Source organism: Leucoraja erinacea, chromosome 19 (genome assembly GCF_028641065.1).
Source record: "Leucoraja erinacea ecotype New England chromosome 19, Leri_hhj_1, whole genome shotgun sequence".
In the NCBI taxonomy this organism is placed as follows: domain Eukaryota; kingdom Metazoa; phylum Chordata; class Chondrichthyes; order Rajiformes; family Rajidae; genus Leucoraja; species Leucoraja erinaceus.
Genome location: NC_073395.1, coordinates 13057501 through 13070879, shown reverse-complemented (window position 1 = coordinate 13070879; position 13379 = coordinate 13057501). Strand labels below are relative to the sequence as shown.

The following is a 13379-nucleotide window of genomic DNA, read 5'->3' as shown; positions in this document are numbered from 1 at the left end:
CCCTATCGTAGTTCCAGTTCCACTTCCAAGTAATCCGATAGTGGTGTGGCCTGGTCCAGCACGTGACAAAACCTGGGTGGCATTCAAGCTTGGGCAGATAAAAGATAAATATTACTCATGCCACATAAATCCCAAGCATTAGGTGGTGGTAGTGGAGGCAGATGCATATGCAATGGGAGGAGGAATATGTATTATGTGGAGGCCGATAAGAGTTGTCCAGGCATCCAGTTCAAGATGAAGGGCCTTTTCATGTGATGTACATGAAGGGCCGCACAATGGCACGGTGGTAGAGTTGATGCCTTACTGCGTCAGAGACTCAGGTTCGACCCTGATTACGGGTGTTCTCTGTGCGGAGCCTGTACGTTCTTCCTGTGAAGGCAAGGATTTTCTCCAGGTGCTCCAGTTTCCTCCCACACTCCAAAGGCGTGCAGGGTTTGTAGGTTAATTGGCTTCTGTAAATTGTCCCTGGGATGTAGGATAGAACTAGTGTACGGGTGATCGTTGGTCAGCGTGGACTCGGTGGGCAGAAGGGCCTGTTTTCACACTGTATCTCTAAACTAAACTGTGTTCTACATTCTAATTACAGCTTCTGACATAGATAAAGTAGATTCTTGATAGTACAGGTGTCAGGGGTTATAGGATGAAGGCAGAATAATGGGGTTAGGAAGGAGAGATAAATCAGCCATGATTGAATGGCAGAGTAGACTTGATGGGCCGAATGGCCTAATTCTGCTCCTAACACTTATGAACTAATGACTTCAGTGCCCTTACCGTTGTCGAATCTCATCTATCAACACCCTGGGAGATCACTATTGACTACATATTTACACAATCAACCACACTTACCATGGCTATAACACTTTGGCCCGGTTGCGGCACAAGGTGACTTGTGTCCTTGCGCCCCTAGGATTCCCAATCATCTACTTACTGCACCTGCCTGGTTGAATGCAGCTCCAACAACACGTAAGAAGCTCATCAACAGGATAAAGCTGCTGGTTACCGAGCCACCACTATCAACATTCACTCCTGCCACCAGCAGTGCACAGCGGCAGCAGTGGGCACTATCTACAAAGTGCGTTTTAGGAACTATTCCAGCAAACTTTGCACCATCTAACACCAGAAGGATCCAAATTTAACAGCATCAGAACTTGCAGAGAAGATAAACACAAAATGCTGGAGTAACTCAGCGGGTCAGGCAGCATCGCTGGGGAAAAGGACTTGGGTGACGTTTCAGGTTCGGGACCCTCAATCAGACTGAGATATCTTGCAGAGACTGCACCTTGCCTAATGCCACCTTTCATTGACTGACCACAGTGGCTCAAAATAGTTCACCACCATCTCAAACTCTATTGAGGACAGACAATATGCTGGTTTTATCAACTCTGGCTGCATCCCACAGCTGGCGTTAGCGAGAGAAAAAACCCCCCCACAAGAACCGTCAATGTGTCTGTGATACAAAAATGTCCCAGGCATGTTCCATCTGCTAAAAAAATCTAATTTGCAAAGCAAAGTTTTATTAAGATAGTGCTGTTTTAATGGATCATTCACTTCAAGTACTTTTGTGCTGACTTTTAAACAACTGAACAGCGAGTCGTTATTTTCCTATTTATCCAACCAGATCACATTTTGTAGCAAAAAATAACAAGCTATTGGAGGAACGCAGCAGAATCTGTGGAAACAAGGAGATAATCGGAGTTTTGGTTCGACCCGAAACGTCGACCATCCCTTTGGTTTTACACCTGCTGCTGGACAACTATCCTCCCCGAGTAGTTTTTTTTAAATCTAGATTTCACCATCTGCAGTCTTTTGTATCTCCAGATCACATTTTGTCCCCTGAATTTTCAGCCCTCGGGCATCACTCTAGATTGTAATAGGCAAAACTTTGATTTTTACTAATTTCTGAACCAGCATATATCAACAAGTCGGAGGCCAATTCGCTGGATGCTTCCAAGAGTTAGATAGGGCTCTTAAAGATAGCGGAGTCAAAGGACATGGCGAGAAGGCAGGAACGGGGTACTGATTTTGGATGATCAGCCATGATTACAGTGAATGGTGGTGCTGGGTTGAAGGGCCGAATGGCCTACTCCTGTACCTATTGTCAATTGTCTAATAGCATGAAGCATCAAACAATGGACAGCTTACACCCCAGCGGTATGAACTGACGGAATGTTGATATATCTCTCCACATCCTCTCCATCCAGGCCAAATATGTACTTGATTTGGTGGGCCAAAGGGTCTGTTTGCTACAGTCTCAAGCAAGCCCGACACCAGGCTCCTGGAACTGTCTCTCCATTTTGAGCTCGGTCATGGGAAGAGATTTACCAGGTGAAGAGAAGTAAAGGTTCGAGGAATGTGCTCAAAGCCTCAGGGAGAGAGATACTGGAAACAAGTCATGCTCAAAATAAGCAAATCCATTTCAACTCCCCATCCCATTCCCACGCAAACCTGCCCATCCTCACCATTCTCCACTGCTGGGGTGAGTCCCAACACAAAGTAGAGGACAACACTTCATATTCTGCTGGGTAGTCTACAAACTAATGGCATTAGATTTGAATTTTACATTGTGTTCCCTCTCGCTTGCTCCAAACCATTTGGCACGGTGGTGCAGCAGTAGAGTTGCTGCATTACAGCACCAGAGACCCCGGTTCGATCCTGACCACGGGTGCTTGTCTGTACATAGTTTGTACATTCTCCCAGTGACCTGCATGGGCTTTCTCCAGGAGCTCCGGTTTCCTCCCACACACCAAAGACGTACAGGTTTTAAGGCTAATTGGCTTCGGTAAAATTGTAACTTGTCCCTAGTGTGTGTAGGGTAGCGTTAATGTGTGGGGGATCGCTGATTGGCACGTACTCGGTGGATCGACGGGCCTGTTTCCACGCTGCATCTCTAAGCTAAACAAGCTTTGAGAACATTATGTGTTCCTTTGATGCAACTTTGACTGCGTTCCACACTATTGTGACGTCAGCTGTCCTCTGCCTTGCAGCTCTCCCACCAGTCAGGTTCCTTTGCAGCTTCTCCGAGCCACCTCTCCAAAAAACAATTAGACAGGTGCTTAAAGAACAGGCAGTTTGCCCTTTCTAACGAGGCTGTGCATTCCTATTCCTGAAACACATTTGATTCCCATTTCTAGTTTTAAAAGAAACTCCACAGGACATTATTCTGGATTTACCAATGATGTTGTCGTCAGTATTTGACACGACAATTATTCATGGAGGGGTAAGGCCGAGATTGAGCCAAAATTACCAAGGATGGGATTGATGTGAACGGTGCCAATGATTACTGTGAGAAGGGGTCGTGAGTACAGTAACAATTATTACTGTGAGAAGGGGCGGCGAGGACAGTAACAATTATTGCTGGAGAGGGGTTGGTCAGTACAGTGCCAATGATTACTGTCACTTGGGATTGACCCAAAATAGTGGAGTAACAGCGGGTCAGGTAACATCTCTGGAGAAAATGATGTTTCGGGTCAGAACCCTTCTTCAGACTGAAAGATAGATGGGGGGGCGGGAGTGAGAAGGAACGTGGAGATGAGAAAAGGCCAGAGCAAATCAGGGCCAGCAACAGATGACCTCAGGAAGGGTTGAGCCCATAATGGCCCATTGTTGGCTGAGGAAGATGAGCAAGAGGGACACAAGGATGTGGAACTAGTAGCATGACTAGGCTGGGGGAGGGAATGCAGGAGTTGTTTGAAATTAGAGGAACCAACGTTCGTGCCACTGGGTTGTCAGTGGCCCGAGCGAAATACGAGGTGTTGTTCCTCCAATTTGTGTGTAGCCTCACTCTGACAATGATTACTGGGGGGGTGATCAGTATAATAACAATACTCGGTGAACTGCCTGGCACAGAGTTGGCTGCAGAAGGAATCTGTCAGTGCACAAGCCACACCACAGCAGAAAGACGTCTGAGACATCCACAGGCCAATAAGTTGCTGAGCTTATCGCACCTTCTCAGAAACCCGGGAGACACCTCTGCCAGACGCCAGATCTGCACAGAAGCGTACATCGATGGACGGACGCATGCACGCACGCGCACACGCTCACCTGGTTGAAGTTCTCATCTGTGCTACTCGGCACTTCTGCCGTGTCCTTTACAAAGTAATTGTCTATAATATCTGGCTGTCGGCATTCCTGATGACAGACCGGGCATCGGATCACGCCAACTGCGGAGAAAAGATACACAACCCAGAATTAGGCACTCCATCCTGTAGAGAGATTCAGTATCATACGTTCCCGTTCATGTTTGCATCCTCAGTTTAGTTTATTGTCACGTGTACTGGGCGGGGTACAGTGAAAAGCTTCTGTTGCGTGCTATCCAGTCAGCGGAAAGACTATACACTATTACAATAGATCCATTTATATGTATAGATACATGGTAAGGGAATAACGTTTATTGCAAGATAAAGCCAGCATAAGTCCAAACAAGGATAGTCCGAAGGTTACCAATGAAGTAGATAGTTCAGGACTGCTCTCTGGTTGTGCTAGGATGATTCAGTTGCCTGATAACAGCTGGGGGAAAAAACTGTCTCTGAATCTGGAGGTCTGCATTTTCACATTTCTATACCTGTTGTCTGATGGGAGAGGGGGAGAAGAGGGAGTGGTCAGTCCTCAGTTATTGAACATCAGGGACAGAGGAATGGAAAGGACAATATAGTCCACGGGAGCCCATTTCAGACTGCCGAGCACCAATTTCAAGTAGAACCAAGTTTGCTCATAGCTGTATAAAAATTCACCGCAAAATCAATGGACAATTATTTCAGAATTGATTCCATCATTACAAAGTCTGACCTACCCCCTTGGAAGGTCTATCTTCCAAGGGAAAAAAAAAATTGCCTGAAGGTTGTTATTTTTCAATCTAATGGCACAATCTGCAAATCGAGAAAATCTAAAGATAAAACATCCGCTGCGACTGTCACACCGGCCACTTGATTTAAAACCCCAGGACAAAGCCCATGAGGATTCGGAGACTCATCACCCCTCAGTGTTGACTAGTGCACAGATGTGCACCACTCCCTTCAGCCAAATGTATGTGCACACAGTTATGATCCATGGGATGAGTGTCAAAGCTGCAAACATTTCCCTTGCTCTCAATTTGACCCTCGTGCAGTTCAAATAGAACACAGCTGGGACCAACCACGCAGACACTAGAACTCTGGACACGGGATGATATTTGGACCATTTAGTCTCTGAATAGACCTTTGGACGCCGAAGCTACAGGCTTCTCGTTTAGCTTCCAAATGTTTCATTTGTATCCATACGCACAGACACAGAGACACACAGATGCAGGTGGACAAACAGACACAGGCACACAAATGTAGACACAGACACACAGGCAGACACAGGCACACACACACGCAGCCACAAGCGCATACACACAGACACACACACACACACGAGACATATTATTATTATTTTTTTTGCAGAATCCATGATTCTGAAGAAGGGTCTCGACCCGAAACGCCACCTATTCCTTTTCTCCTGAGATGCTGGCTGACCCGCTGAGTTACTCCAGCTTTTTGTGTCCATGATTCATTCACAGTTCCTTTCATCTATTGCCACTCAATAGCTTTGCTATTGGACATCACATGGCGGTGGTGCAAAGGTCGAGTTGCTGCCTTACAGCGCCAGGCACCCTGGCTCAATCCTGACTACGGGTGCTGTCTGCACGGAGTTTGTACGTACTCCCCGGGTCCACATTGACTTTCTCCGGGTGCTAGGGGTTTCCTCCCACTCCAAAAGACCCACACGTTGTTGGTTAATTGGCTTCAGTAAATTGTAAAATTGTCCCTGGTGTGTAGGATAGTGCTGGTGTACGGGGTGATCGCTGTTCAGCACAGACCAGGTGGGCTGAGGGCTCATCTCCACGCTGTATCTCAAGTCTCCACCAACTTCTGGGTTAGATGGACCCGCCCCTTCTAATCACAAGCTGAGTGGGACCTTTGCCCCTTGGGTTTTCCACATTGGCACATCTTAAACAGTGCATTAGGACAAATCCAATATAACCAGACAGAGTCGATACGGATTTGCAAACCTTGAGTGTCTAATGAAGTGAGTTGAACGTTTGAGATGGCATTTACATGAAGACAAGAGAGTGTCAGGTTTTTTTTTTTTTGATTTACGGGAGGCATTTTAAAAAGTGTGAATGAAGGCAGGGGGACGACATAATAGCGTCGAGAGTGAACAACCAATTGTGCTGACAAAATCTGAAAGCAATTCACTTCATTCGGAGTGCAGGTCCAGCTTGGAAGTTTTAATGTGTACAAAATGCTGGAGTAACTCAGCGGGTCAGGCAGAATCTCTGGAGAAAAAGGAACAGGTGATGTTTCGGGTCAGGACCCTTCTATTAGTTCCGACCCGAAACGTCACCTATACTTTTACGAGTTACTCCAGCCTTTTGTGCCCATCTTTGGAAGTTTTAATAATTGGAAATAGCGCCCCTTAAAGCTCTTGTCGCCAAACACGAAATGTTAGTGTGACCCCATATCACCCCTGCACGTTGCCAAGAGCAAAGATCACTGCACCTCCCCGATGATTTAAGGGGCCTGCTAAAGTGGGTGTGTTAGGCAGTTGAGGAGGTCATGAGAGTGACAGTTCACTTGTACACAGCTGCTCCACAATCTGCACTTAAACCTCCTTCGCCCCGAGAGAGAGTTTCAATGTAATGGAGAAAATGGAACCTCACTGACCAGCCCCACAAACCCGGGCACCTTTTCGACAATTGACACACTAGGTTAAGGTAAAGTTAGACCTTTTCTGTCACATTGCTAATCATAAAGTTCAATAATCTTCCAGGACAATGGTCTAAAAATAAGCAAAGGTCAACTAAAAAATTAGCCAAATACAACTATAAAACACACTGCAGGCAGCTCACTTCAATTCACATCCAACAACCACACAAAATGCTAACAATATAAAACAACTATATTTAGTTTAGTTTTTATTATAACGTGTGCAGACGTACAGTAAAAAATCTTTTTTTTTGTTGCGTGCTATCTGTTCAACAAAAAGTGTACGAAAGAATGGCAGATGCTGGTTTACAGTAAATCGAAGATAGACACAAAATGCTGGAGTAACTCAACGGGACAGGCAGCATCTCTGGAGAGAAGGAATGGGTGACGTTTCGGGTCGAGACCCTCCTTCAGACTGAAGAGTTGCTCCAACATTTTGTGTCTATCTTCGAAAAAGACTATACACGTTTATAGTCAAGCTGTCCACAGTGTACAGATACAGGATAAAAGGTATATCATTTAGTGCAACATAACATTCGACATAGTCTGATTATTGGTAGTTCAAAGGTCTTCAATGAGATAGATAGGAGGTCAAGACTGCACTCTAGCTGATGAGAGGACGGTTCAGTTGCCTGACAACAGATGGATCCCGCACCCGTGTCTCCTCCGTGTCCTCTCCCACCCCCCCCTTCCCCAAGAGGAACAAGGATAGAATTCCCTTGGTCCTCACCTTTCACGCCACCAGCTTCCTCAGCCAACACATCATTCTCCGATATTTCCACCACCTTTAACATAACACCATCAGCCACATCTTCCCATCTCTGCCCCTTTCCGCATTCTACAGTGACCACCCCCTCCACAACTCCTTAGATTACTCATCCCGTCCCACCCAAACCACCCCGTCCCCGAAGGTCAGGAGGACAAGTTATTGTCAACAATGCTGAATACAAGATTCAACTGTCAGCACCCAATGCCAGTGTACCCACTAAAACAACAACAACAAAAATCAGACACATTTCTCGATTCTGGAGGAAGAGATATTGCAGCTTGCAATGATCATTGGCATAGAAACTCCTGGAGAATCACCCCTACATTGACAGGATCAGTCTTCAAGTGCAGAGAATATTGAACAAACCCATTCATAGATAGGACAATGAGTGAAACATCTGGTTCAGTGTCTTGATTAGTTTAGAGATACAGCACAGAAACAGGTCCTTCGGTCCTCTGAGTCCAGACCGACCAGCGATCCCAGCACACTAACACTATCCTACACACACTAGGGACAATTTACATTTATACCAAGCCAAATAACCTACAAAACCTGTACGTCTTTGGAATGTGGGAGGAAACCGAAGATCTAAATCCAAAGATTTAAGAATAAGGCCTTTAGAACGGAGTCGAGGAAACACTTTTTCTCACGGAGAGTGGTGGGTCTGTGGAATTCTCTGCTTCAGAGGGCGGTGGAGGCAGGTTCTCTAGATGCTTTCAAGAGAGAGCTAGATAGGGCTCTTAAAAATAGCGTAGTCAGGGGATATGGGGAGAAGGCAGGAATGGGGTACTGATTGGGGATGATCAGCCATGATCACATTAAATGGCGGTGCTGGCTCGAAGGACTGAATGGCCTACTCCTGCACCTATTGTCTATTATCTATCTCTGCTAAAACCCACGTGGTCACGGGGAGAACATACAAACTCCGTACAGACAACACCCGTAGTCGGGATCGAACCCAGGTCACTGGAGCCGTAAGGCAGCAGCTCCGAAGCCGTAAGGCAGAAAACGTACCGCTGCACCACCTGAAGAAGGATCCCGACCCGAAACAGCGAGAACTCCGTTTTCCAAAATAACCGCACAGGATCTTTCATGTCAAGAGGTTTATTGGCATATTCGGAAGTTGATGTCCATGACTCTATAAGTCTCCTTGGTGATGCAATGAAGAGGTGACTGAGAATCAATCAAAAAGGTTACTGCTGACATACTGGCAGGAGACTTGTAACCACCACGGACCATAATCCGTGTCAAATGTGGGTATGCAGTCAGATGATATGCTAGACACACAATAGTCTATTAAAAAAATGCAGACCATTGCTGAAAATGCCAATAGCTGTCATCTGGCACAGTTGTGCTAATTGCAGCTGGAGGCAAAATCCATTTGTGCTTCTAGATCCATTATATATTTGCAACTACACAATCATAGCTGCCCCCAGGGGAATGACTGGCTCCCTGTGTATCAGTAATATGCATCACAATGTTTGCTTTCTGGAACAATGGTTCAATATTTGTCACACATGCAAATGCACAGTGACATTCTTTTTGCCCATTTACACTTGCAGCCGCCGCCATGTTTAGCTGCCATTTCCAAAGTCCAAGGTCAGGTCCGATGTGCTGGAGCAGCTCCCGATCCTGAACGACATCTCCTGCGGCTCCTTCCCGGTACTACGGAGCCAGTCGAGTCTTCCAGGCGGGCACCGCGGCCATGGCAACTTGGGAAGGCCTCTAACACGTGCAATCAACTTTGATTTTGTATCCAGCATCCTCCAAGAAATTTCCAAGTCAAGTTCCCTTCCAGGGACAAACTCCGAAAAACAAGTGCAGCAATGCAGGAAAAATGTCATCCAATCCACATACAAAAGTGTAACATAGGTTACAAGAAGGCCTCGAAAGGCAGAGGCTTCCATTGCCCATTGTTTGCAGCTTGCCTTTGACAGGAGGGAGGTGTAAAAAGACAGGTTTCAAAATATTCAATCCTGTCCTCCGGTGATGTTTGTGTGGAGTTTGCAGTTTTCCTCGTTCGTGCCGATGCTCCAGATCGACAAATGGTTTCATACAACTGACTGCTGCAGTCTGTAAATGCGCCAGAGTCATAGTCAAAGAGTGATACAGTGTGGAAACAGGCCCTTCGGTCCAACTTGCCCTCAGTGGCCAACATGTCCCAGTTACACTAGTCCTATCTGCCCCCGTTTGGCCCATATCCCTCCAAACCTGTCCTATCCATGTACCTGTCTAACTGTTTCTTAAATGTTGGGATAGTCCCCACCCCTACTACCTCCTCTGGCAGCTTGTTCCATACACCACACCGCTCTTTGTGCTAAAACATTACCCCTCAGATTCCTATTAAGTCATTTTCCCTGCACCTTAAACCTATGCCCTCTGGTCCTCGATTCACCTACTCTGGGCAAGGGTCTACCTGATCTATTCCTCTCAGGATTTTATACAGAGGACAATGTGGAAACTTATACACATTAGGCACATGGATGGTTTGCAGGACATTATGCCAGTCAGCATAGGATAGCAGGAACCGGAGAGCCACGGCACCTGGAACATACCTGCAGTATTGAAATAACACAAACGGCAACGACTCAAACAGGGCAGTGACCAGGTTGTATTCTTTGATCACGTTAATAAAGTTTCAGCGCAGGATGTAGCAACGTGGAACCCAATGCAATGACAGACCGTGTGTGTAATAAGGAATTGCAGAGGCCATTTTCCACGGTAGATAGCCACAAAATGCTGGAGTAACTCAGCGGGTCAGGCAGCATCTCTGGCGAAAAGGAACAGGTGACGTTTCGGGTCGAGACCCTTCTTCAGTCTGAGAATGAGGGGAGAAGGAAACAAGACATATGGAAAGGTACGGAACCGGCACCGATGATCAAGGGAAAGTGGAGCTCACAATAGTCATAGAGTCATAATGTGATACAGCATTGGCACAGGCCCTCGGGCTACACTAGTCCCTACCTGCCAGCATTGGTCCATATGCCTCCAAACCTGTCTAACTGCTTCTCAAACGTTGGGATAGTCCCACCCTCAACTACTTTGGCCTCTGCCACCTGCCAGCTTGTTCCATTCATCCACCACCTTTTGTGTGAAAAAGTTATCACTCAGATTCCTATTAAATCTTTGCCCCTTCACCTTAAACCTAAATCCTCTGGTCCTCCTTCTAATTCTCCTTCTCTGGGCAAGTTGGGCCGAAGGACCTGCTTCCACACTGTTTCACTCTATGACTCACCCATCTGCAGACAAGTCAGCAACTGTGCTGGTTACATTTGGTCTCAGAACCCTTCTCCCAGGAGGCATAAAAGTAGAAATAAAGTTTTTCAAATACTGCAGGAAATGCAAATAATTACTGTTGAACGAACTACTGTAATGATGGAAGACAAAGACAAATTCAACATCAGAATTTTCCAAAGTCAACACTAAGGGTAAATAGAGAAACAAAGAACTGCAGAAACTAGACCCAAAGTGCAAGAGTAACTCAGCGGGTCAGGCAGCAGGATAGGTGACATTTTGGGTCGGGACCCTGTCTGAAGAAGGGTCCCAACCCGAAACGTCACCTATCCCTTTTCTCTAGAGATGCAGCCTGACCAGCTGAGTTACTCCAGCACTTTGTGTCTAACTAAGGTAGATGGCCCGAAGACTTGGTCTTCGTGGGAATGTCGGTTGCTGGATTTATACTAAACTATATGGCACAGAAAAGCCTCTGCACTTGCTCAACATAAATCCTTGGGTTCGTCGTGTGAAACATAGAAAATAGGTGCAGGAGTAGGCCATTCTGCCCTTCGAGCCTGCACCGCAATTCAATATGATCATGGCTGGTCATCCAACCAGGATCCTGTACCTGCCTTCTCTCCATACCCCCTGATCTCTTTAGCCACAAGGGCCATATCTAACTCACTCTTAAATATAGCCAATGAACTGGCCACAACCACCTTCTGTAGCAGAGAATTCCAGAGATTCACCACTCTCTGTGTGAAAAATGTTTTCCTCAACTCGGTCCCAAAAGATTTCCCCCTTATCCTTAAACTGTGACCCCTTGTTCTGGACTTCCCCAACATCGGGAACAATCTTCCTGCAAGTGAAGTGGCGGACCAGTTTATTGGACTTTTGTAAATGTTCTGACCTCTTCATCAACAGAAGCTGTTCTCCATGTTGCAAAATATTGACTCTGTTCTGTTGTATATACAGATGGATACATATTCTGATGGATATACAGTACCTCCAGGCCAGCTTCGGGCAAACATCAGCCTTTAATTGCTGGATTTATACCATATTTCTCTCTACAAAGATATGGCAATTTACTTCATTTTGCACCATCCAGCCATGCACTTGATAGTCACCATGAGCTTGACATTATACTCTGCCCCCCTGCACAATTCTTCATTTTACTCTGCTGATTTGCCTCATGCCTGGACCAATAACCCTCTGGGGCCTTGGCAAATATGTGAGCAGGTTTCAAACTATCATAGGTATTTGTTTAATTACACCAGTATGTTTATTTACACCAGTATGTTTACAGTTGTAAATTGTCATGTACGCATACCTGAGCATAAAGCTAGGAGCCTAGCAAGCAGCAGTTCACCTGAGGTATCTACTTTTAAGGCTCCCTTGGGCCTCATGCCTAGACCCATTGGCTAACAGTGTCAGGTTGTGCATGTATGCAGGATGCAACATTGTGGATTGAGAGCTGCCAGAGATACATTTACAGCCCTCCCTGCAAAAAAAAACACACACACACACCTCCCCCCTCACGGCTTGAGCAGTAAGGAGCAAATTGAAAGGATGTGAACTCCACTAACCATGAACTGATGTAGACTCAAGTAACCGCAGGTGCTGATATACAAAGTGCTGGAGTAACTCAATGCATCAGGCAGCATCTCGGAGAGGCAAAATTTTGGGTCGGGACTTCTTCTTCAAAATGGACGGGTGACATTTCAGGTTGGGAACCTTCTTTAGAAGGATTGTTGAGAGCAAAAATATTGCCTATCCATGTTCTCCAGAAATGCTGCCTGACCCGCTGAATTACTCCAGGACTTCGTGTCTAACATTGAATCGATGCTGGTTATCTCCAGATATGCCCACAAATGGCCTTTGGTACCCAGTCACGTATATCACAACAGACATTTTGAAATACGCTTGTTATAGAAAGCAAACATTTGATGGAGAACTTTGATGCTCGAACCAGGTTACTAGTCACACCAGATACAGTAAAACCTCAGTATTCTGCACACTCGGAAGTCTAGTGGTGAAGTATGAGAAGTTTTCTGGTTCTTTGGATGTTATTCTATTACTATGCTTACTAACACATTTTTAATTCACTTTTTTTGTAAGATATTACATGCTCGAATAACAATGTTTCAAGTAAACCCATTAAGGGCAGCACAGTGGCACAGTGGTAGAGTTGCCTTACAGCATTGGGTTCGATCCCGACTACGGGTTCTGTGTGGAGCTTGTGCGTTCTCCCGAAGACCGAATGGGTTTTCTTCAGGTGATCCAGTTTCCAGCCACAGGTTTGTAGGTTAATTGGCTTGAGTAAAATTGTAAATTGTCCCTAGTGTGTAGGATAATGCTTGTGTACGGGGTGACCGGTGGTCAGCGTGGAATCGGTAGGCCAAAGGGCCCGTTTCCACGCTGTATCTTGAAAAGTCTAAAGTCAGTAAGTTTGAAGAGAAAACAGAACAAGCTGAGTTTCAAGGGGGGAAGCAGGAAACGGGTCCCCAGCAGGTCAAAGGGGAGTGGCCGGGGGGGGAGAAACCAATGTGTTTCGGGGAGCTAGCACTCATCAAACCAGACGTTGAACCATTGGCGTGTCAAACAATCAGAGAGGATTACTGGAGATTAACACGTGCGAGGCCGTGTAGGTCGAAGCCAGAGAGGAACAA

General features: G+C 46.0%; 1 protein-coding gene across 3 annotated transcripts in view; it reads right to left on the bottom strand.

Annotated features, from left to right (window-relative positions):
- LOC129706230 (transcription intermediary factor 1-alpha-like) overlaps nucleotides 1-13379 on the bottom strand; it is a 99982-nt gene that overhangs the window by 58104 nt on the left and 28499 nt on the right. For all 3 annotated transcript variants that reach the window (XM_055650340.1, XM_055650339.1, XM_055650341.1), the window contains exon 2: nucleotides 4042-4160. In XM_055650340.1, coding sequence (XP_055506315.1) covers nucleotides 4042-4160 — 119 coding nt within the window. The remainder of the gene's footprint in view (nucleotides 1-4041; nucleotides 4161-13379) is intronic.